Here is an 8,543-nt window from a genome sequence, read left to right as displayed (position 1 = left end):
AAAAAGAGATCCGTAAGCGGTAAGCGTAACATAATATTATGACTGGCCAAAATGATGCTAGGTTAAACGTCGCTACGCATTACAATGTGATCAAACAACCAGTCGAATCACTCTCTGTGGTACCAAGCCTCACACCTGTATGCACAGAATTGAGGCACATATTTTTCCCATGGCCTTGTTCATTCTGATTGACTACATTTTCGTAATAGGTACACGTAATTTCAATACCGAACATTCCGTTGACATTTACGACCAAACTTTGCATCACAATCTGACTTAACAACGGCCAATAGCTTGTGAAGTGAAGAACTGCTATAAATACACGGGCGGCGTCTAGGGCATTAGCCAATAATTATCTATACATGCTAGACTACACTGGGGTGGATAGTTTAAATCGATCGGAGCGATTCGGCGTCGAACACTAACAGATTCCATTCCGCTTGTTGCAGTCAGATTTCAACAACGAGCAGACCGTGGTTCGGTGCAAAGTTCGAGGTTAATGGCAGGACGTCGGATCAGCGCCGCCCCGGGCGGAGCTTAGTTGCTAGCCAAAGGGCGCCCACAAGGTCGCAACCCTCGCTACACGCTACTTGAGATACGTCACGGACGGTCGCTCCACCGGCGCGGTTGCCGACGAGCAGACGATCTTTCCTCTCACTGCGCTCTGCTTGCGTATCTTTGCGCCGAACTGTCGTGAGGTCGGAGGAACGACATCTCGGCGTCGACGGGCTCCGCTGCCGTGGCATGCGGCTGGACGTGACGCTCGGCGACCCCGGCCGGCGGCGTCCCGCCACGCTCCCGCGCGTCGCAAAGAGGCCGCCGCAGACGTATGTCCGCCTCGCGGCGACGGCGCCGGTATCTTGTTTGAACGGGTTGAAGGCGCGGACGCCGCGCGCCGCCGGACGAGCGACGACGACGACGTGAGACTGCCGTCGCTGCCGCCGCGTCGGCCGCGGGGTCGTCGCGCGGGTCGGCGCTGCGTCCGTCTCGCGCTCCGCATCCTGCACAGCTGCTGCGAGCTGCCCTGAAGCTCTGCGACCATCGTCTTGAACGTAGTCGTATGCGCGGCGCAGGCGTACGTCGTCTCATTCCACGCCTCCATGCTCTCGCTTGAACTGTCGGCGAGCAGCAACGTAGGTTGCCGTGCGCGCCGGCGAGCCGTGGAACCCACGTGAAGAGTAGGCTTCGCGTCGTCCTCGCGAGCTCGACCGTGCCATCCCCTCGAGGATGATGACACCGCACGGCTCTGCGTCGTGCACGTCGGCTCGAAGTAGAACAGCAGTTTTGCCCTTGAGGACGAAGTAGCTGCTGGCTGGTAAGGAACGGTTCACCTCGGGCCGCGACTTGAGGGCAGGAAGCCCTGCCGGTCGACAGACCGCGCTGACGTCAGGGCGAAACGGCACGACGTTGCGCTCGTTGATCTTCATCGTGCGGGAGGGGCCGCTTACCGCTGCCGCCGCCCGCGCCGCCGCTTTGATGCGCACTAAATGCCCAGGCAGAGGGCAGTGTTGTTGATGTCCGTCCCAGCTTGGTGAGCGGCAGGGCAGGGAGCGTTCGCCCAGGGGGAGCAGTGACGGAGGTCTGGGTTCAGTGGTTTGGTAGGGATGGAGGAAGGAGGGAGAGAGGGAGGGAGGGAGGGAGAGAGGGGCGGTCGGCTACTTGGCAGGGATGGAGTAGGCCAGGTAGGGGGAGGTCGAGTAAGGTAAGCGAGAGAGTCGCGGCGTGCAGGGAGCTTGAGGGGAGAAAGAGAGGAAGGAAGAGAGGGAGAGAGCACGCCCAGGAAGAAGGATTGAAGAGGTAGTTGGAGAGAGTCGCGGCAGCTCAGCGACCTGAGGGGAGAGATGGAGGAAGAGAAGGATGGAGGCAGTGGCCCGGGGAAGGAGGATTGAGGGGTAGTGAGAGAGCCGGCACTCAGCGACCTGCCTTCTCTGCTGACGGTTCGTATGAACGAGCAACCTCCATCGTCGCACTTCCACTGAAATGGTTACGATAACTCTACGTCCCTACGCCTGCAATAGCTCTACAAAGTTTTGGTCGGGAATGGCCGAAGGCCGTCTAATGCGTTAGAAAGGCATGGGCTAGCGAGCGAGATCGGTGCGTAACATGCAAAAAAAAATGATGCGAAAGAAAGATATAGGAACCGTATTTAACTCTCGACATACCGATTACTAACAATGAATCATCAACATGTTATGCAAATACAACAGTATACTAAAGTGTTGCTACTACTGAAGACTGATAGCGAGCAGATTGCTGTTCCTGGTGCATGCAGTATTTACCTGTGAATAAACAAAAGCCGATAACGACATGCCAAAATATAGTACATCACAGCGTATTGATGGCGGCGTCAAAAGATTTTTTATAACATTCCGCATAGATGCTTAGGCCAATAGATTTAAATTATTTGAATTTCGGCTACGGTGGACTAAGTCTGAAAGTGCACTAAGTAAAGGAAGTTTTCAACGATCAAGGCCTATCAATGCGATCGTATCTATGATGACTGACTGCTCACAGGTAATGCTACTGATCAACAGATGTATCTGAAACCGCATAACATAGGTGCAGCATCCTATGCCTTACGCGCTGTCTAAACGCTATGTGTAATATAGTTGTATTTAGCATGTCGTAGTTGTAGTAGTGTAACTGTAAGTAATAATAAATATATGAGCAAAGCAAGTTTCAGCCTGGCGGGTTCAGGATGTTTGATTGTGATGTTTACGATGCGTGCATTACAAGGCGCCAGCAGCGCCATCACTAAATAGAGGCTGCCACACTAGTAGTATATCATAGACTAAGAATATACGGACATAGATATAATATATGAATGAAGATCTTCATTATATATCTATAGAATAACAAGTTAGTAGCCGAAGAACGTCACACCCATAAAATATATATATATATATTATATATATATATATGATTATATATGTGGTTGGTATGGTTTATAATGTGTTATGTATTATATTATGCATGGTTTTATGATCTTGCAAGATCTTGGCAATTGTTCTATTATTTAGAGATCATTACCTTTCCAAGTCGCAATGCCAAATATCCGCCTCAATACCGCTTCTGGAATTTCCATAGGGCAGAGAGACGCTGCCTTCACACATCCCCAGTATATCTGCCTAATAAAATAATATTTCGGTTGAAATTATACTTTTGTAAATGGAGAGAATATACTCGGCACACCTATGCTCGCCACATTACCTTGTCACAGAAGAATAACTCCCGATGCATCTTTTTTAATACATTATAGTGTGTCCGTGTTTTCTGGGATGCTAATGAAATTAATATATATATATATAGTTATATAATAATATATAAACTTATATTGTGTGTGTGGTGTGTGTGTTGTGTGTGTGTGTGTGCGTGGCGTGCGTGCGGCGGGCGTGCGTGCGTGGCGTGCGGTGCGTGCGTGCGTGCGTGGGTGTGTGTGTGTTGTGTGTATTGTGTGTGTGTGTGTGTGTGTGCGTGCGTGGCGTGCGTGCGTGCGTGCGTGCGTGCGTGCGTGCGTGTGTGTGTGTGTGCCACACAGACACAGCGCACTGCGCGACTAACGCACACATCACCATATATATATATATATAATATATATATATATATATATACGCACGCGCGGTACACACACACCACACAGCGCATAATATATATGTATATATATGTATATTATATATATATATATATATATATATATATATATATTCGCCACAGCGCGTACACCATACACACACACACCACACACACAGCACACACACACACACACGACGTGCGCGGCGCAGCATCTACATACACACACGACAGGTCGCTGACGCGTCAGCGCCTATCTCTGTTCATTAGTACAGGAGGGACATTCCGCAGATTTATAACAATATATAACTAATATCCGTAAACAATGTAACATTATCGCCGATATTGTATATTTTTATAGTCCTGTTGTTGACAAAACATTGTTTATTGCAATACAATAACAACACTTTACACACACCGTGTGTGGCGGCTTTAGTACAGTGTATATGTACAAACACACACATATATAATATATATATATTATATATATACGCAATACGTTTCTGTTTACGTTCGTGGAACGGTTAGTTTACGTTTCAGCTGACCTCAGGGTTAAACACTACAATCCCTCCCCTTTTCAAACGTAAGCCGAGCCGGCTCGAGGAAACGTCGAAGGGAAATCGCACGCATATCGCGTCGTTACGCCATCTATCGCCCGCCACTACACTAATGTACACTCATGTACAGTGATGTGAAAAAATACTAAAAGTGTGTTTTTACAGGAAACCAAGCGCGCCGAGTCGCCAAAAATCTTATACGAGCATTTCAAGCAATTGTCAAGCTACATGGGTAGTCAAATCCGTCGTCCAATCGCTAGAACTGCTCAACTCAGCGAGCTTGCTGCTTGCCTTATATATGTAAACCCGTTGAAGGTGATGGAATGGTGGCAGCGAAATCGTGTTAGAATGCCGCCCCTGGCGGCGTTGGCGCGCTTCGCGCGGATATCCGGGCTGCAGACTGTCCAGAAAAACACGACACACTATAATGATTAAAAAGATGCATCGGGAGTTATTCTTTGTGACAAGGTAATGTGGCGAGTATATTCTCTCCATTACAAAAGTATAATTTCAACAAAATATTATTTTATTAGGCAGATATACTGGGGATGTGTGAAGGCAGGTCTCCTGCTATGGAAAATTCCAGAAGCGGTATGAGGCGGTATGATGCGACTGGTGGGTAATGATCTCTAAAATAATATGACAATTGCAAGGTTGCAAGATCATAAACCATGCATATGATACATAACACATTATAAACCATACAACCACATATATAATCATATATATATATATATATGGGTGTGATCTTGATACTAACTTGTTATTCTATAGATATATAATGAAGATCTTCATTCTATATTATATCTATGGTTATTCTTAGTCTATGATGATACTACTAGGTGGCGCCTCTATTAGTAGATGGCGCTGCTGGCGCTGCTGGCGCTTGTAATGCACGATCGTAAACATCACATCAAACATCCTGAACCCGCAGGTGAAACTTGCTTTGTCATATATTTATTATTACTTACAGTTACACTACTAACTACGACATGTAAATACAAACTATATTACACATAGGTTTGGACAGGCGTAGGCATAGATGCTGACCTATGTTATGGTTTCAGATAATCTGTTGATCAGTAGATTACCTGTTGAGAATCGTCATAGATACGATCGATGATAGGCCTTGATCGTTGAAACTTCCTTTACTTAGTGACTTTCAGACTTAGTCCCCCCGTAGGAAATTCAATGAATTTAAATTATTGGCTAGATCTATGGGAATGATAAAAAATCTTTGACCCGATCAATACGTGTGATGTAGTAATATTTTGGCAATGTCGTTAATCGGCTTTTGTTTATTCACAGGTAAATACTGATGGAGTGATGCACCAGGACAGCATTGTCGCTATCAGTATCAGGTAGCAACACTAGTATACTGTTGTATTTGATACATGTTGATGATTCCATTTGTTAGTAATCAGTATGGTCGAGGTTAAATACGGTTCTATATCTTTCTTTCCGTCATTTTTTTGCATGTTACGACGATCTCGCTCGCTAGCCCATGCCTTTCTACGCATTGAGACGGCCTTCGGATTCCCGACCAAAACTTTGTAGAGACTATTGCAGGCGTAGAGTTATCGTAACCATTTCAGAAGTGCGACGATGGAGGTTGCTCGTTCTTAACGAACGTCAGCGGAGAAGGCAGGTCGCTGAGTGCCGGACTCTCTCACTACCCCTCCAATCCTCCTTCCCCGGGCACTGCCTCCATCCTTCTCTTCCTCCATCTCTCCCCTCAGGTCGCTGAGTGCCGGACTCTCTCACTACCTCTTCAATCCTTCTTTCCTGGGTGCTCTCTCCCTCTCTTCCTTCCTCTCTTTCTCCCCTCAAGTCCCCGACCGCCGGACTCTCTCGCTACCTTATCGACCTCCCCCCTACCCTGGGCACTCCATCCCTGCAAGTAGCCGACCGCCCCTCTCTCCCTCCCTCCCTCCCTCTCTCCCTCCTTCCCTCCATCCCTACAAACCACTGACCCCAGACCCTCCGTCACTCCCCCTGGGGAACGCTCCCGCCCTCGCCGCTCACCAAGCTGGAGGACATCAACAACCACTGCCTCTGCCTGGGCGTGCGCATCAAGCGGCGGCGCGGCGGCGGCAGCGGTAAGCGGCCGTACCCGACGATGAAGATCAACGAGCGCAACGTCGTGCGTTTCGCGACGTCAGCGTCGGTCGTCGACCGGCAGGGCTTCCTGCTCAAGCGCGGCGAGGTGAACCGTTCCTTCCAGAAGCGCTACTTCGTCCTCAAGGGCAACCTGCTGTTCTACTTCGAGCGGCGCGACGACGCAGAGCCGTGCGGAGTCATCATCCTCGAGGGATGCACGGTCGAGCTCGCCGAGGACGAGCGAGAGCCGTACTCGTTCAACGTGGTGTTCCACGGCGCGGGCGCACGCACCTACGTGCTGTCCGCCGACAGTCAGGAGAGCATGGAGGCGTGGATGAGACGCGTCGCCTGCGCCGGATACGACTACGTCAAGACGATGGTCGCAGAGCTTCAGCGGCAGCTCGAGGAGCTGGAGGATGCGGAGCGCGAGACGGATGCGGCGCGACCCGGCGACGACCCCGCGGCGACGCAGGGCAGCGACGGCAGTCTCACGTCGTCGTCGTCGTCGTCCCGCGGCGGGCGTCCGCGCTTCAACCCGTTCAACAAGATCCCGGCGGTCGGCGAGGCGGACATCTTCTGCGTGCGGGCGAGCGCGGGACGTGGCGGCGACGCGCGGCGGTCGCCTAGCGTCACGTCCAGCCGCAGCCACGGCAGCGGAGCGTCGAGCCGAGAGTCGTTCCTCGACCTCCACGAACAGTTCGGCGCAAAGATACGCAAGCAGATCGAGGAGAGGAAGTCGTCGTCGTCGGCAACCGCGCCGGTGGAGCGACCGTCCGTGACGTATCTCAGTAGCGTGTAGCGAGGGTTGCGACCTTGGGGCGCCCTTTGGCTAGAACTAGCTCCGCTCAGGGCGGCACGATCGAGTCCGCCGTATAACCTCGAACTTTGCACCGAACCACGGTCTGCTGTTGTGAAATCTTGATGCAACAAGGAAATGGAATCTGTTAGTTGTTCGACGCCGAATCGTCCATCGATTGAAACTATCCACCCCAGTGTAGTCTAGATGTTAGATAAATTATTCGCTGATGCTAGACGCCGCGTGTATTTATAGCAGTTCTTCACTCACAGCTATGGCGTTGTTAAGTCAGATTGTGATTGCAAAGTGTTTGTCGTAAAGTCAACGAATGTTTGGTACTTTGAAATTACGTGGCCTATTACGAAATGTGTCAATCAGAATGAAAAGGCCATGGAAAAAATGTGCCTCAATTTGTGCATACAGGTGTGAGGCTTGGTACACAGGAGTGATTACGACTGGTGTTGATCACATTGTAATGCGTGCGAGCGTTTAACTAGATCATTTGGCAGTCATAATATATGTTACGCTTCGTTACGGTTAGAGTCATTTCATTAGTATCCCGGTATGTTAAAAGTATTATGTAGTATGCATTAAATGATTGTTAGTTACAATTGGCAAGACAAGTAAATTCTTGATTGTGATTTTTTGTATAAAACATCGAGTTGTTGTTGACTTCTGAATGATTATGCTCTTACTATACTGGTGCATGATGTTACCAGTAATTTCTTGTAATATTATATATTAGTATATATGCTTCTATTTATGAATCGTCTTTATTTGATCAATATTAGTCTACAGTGAGCTAATGCGTTTTTCCAAAGTTTTATATTGAATCAATATTCATGTTTAAGATATGTATTTGTGAAATTTCCGACGTATTAAATTGCACCTTTTTCATCCAGATGGAAAAGTGTTTCATTGAAAAATTCTTCTTACTTCTGCATGGTGTTATAAACGTTCGTGCACAAGAACAAAACAACTGCGTAAAATTCATAGAACAACGGCATTGTCTCCATATATTCCGTCGTTTTCTTCACAATTCCTATAGACAAAGTCAAGAAAACACAGAGTGGTACCGTACAACTGTCACCTAGTATCACCATTGTTCCCAATATGTGAGAATAAACAATGCCTTGATAATAACGCATTCGAAATGAAATTCGAGATAGGAAACTCTGACACCACACGGGCAGATCAGATGCGGGGTACTCCCAATTAATACTCATTAATGGCCTTGCACATTTCCAAACCCGTGCAAATGACATTCGAACAATAAATAAAGTGCCTCGTGTAAGTGTGGCACGATGTGAGAGCTCCAAATGCCTGAACGAAAAATTGTGGTCAAAAGCGCAAAAGCATAATGTCGTGTCAAAATCCCAGCACGAGTGTCTTCATAAAACAACATGCGCGTATGTGGGTAGGAACAATACCTTCATAAATCAATTTTTCCCAATGGTAGACATGCTAGAGTGTAAAAAAGATGATATATATATATATATATATATATATATATATATATA

At 48.0% G+C, this 8,543-nt stretch overlaps 1 protein-coding gene across 2 annotated transcripts; it reads left to right on the top strand.

Moving 5' to 3' along the window:
* The first annotated feature begins 5,010 nt into the window (after window positions 1-5,010).
* On the top strand, window positions 5,011-7,949 carry LOC106814437 (sesquipedalian-1-like). 2 transcript variants are annotated; one of them, XM_014818755.1, is made up of 3 exons: window positions 5,011-5,061; window positions 5,436-5,488; window positions 5,723-7,949. In XM_014818755.1, the coding sequence occupies exon 3, from the start codon at window positions 6,247-6,249 to the stop codon at window positions 7,024-7,026; it is 780 nt and encodes a 259-aa protein (XP_014674241.1). In that variant the 5' UTR covers window positions 5,011-5,061; window positions 5,436-5,488; window positions 5,723-6,246; the 3' UTR covers window positions 7,027-7,949. The 2 variants fall into 2 exon arrangements, with proteins under 2 accessions (XP_014674241.1, XP_014674240.1); XM_014818754.1 differs by having other exon boundaries at window positions 5,629-7,949.
* Window positions 7,950-8,543: the final 594 nt, after the last annotated feature.

The sequence above is a fragment of the Priapulus caudatus genome, unplaced genomic scaffold (assembly GCF_000485595.1).
Source record: "Priapulus caudatus unplaced genomic scaffold, Priapulus_caudatus-5.0.1 Scaffold925, whole genome shotgun sequence".
Classification (NCBI taxonomy): domain Eukaryota; kingdom Metazoa; phylum Priapulida; class Priapulimorpha; order Priapulimorphida; family Priapulidae; genus Priapulus; species Priapulus caudatus.
Note: the sequence above shows the minus strand (reverse complement) of the source record. Positions and strands in the feature narration are given on the sequence as shown.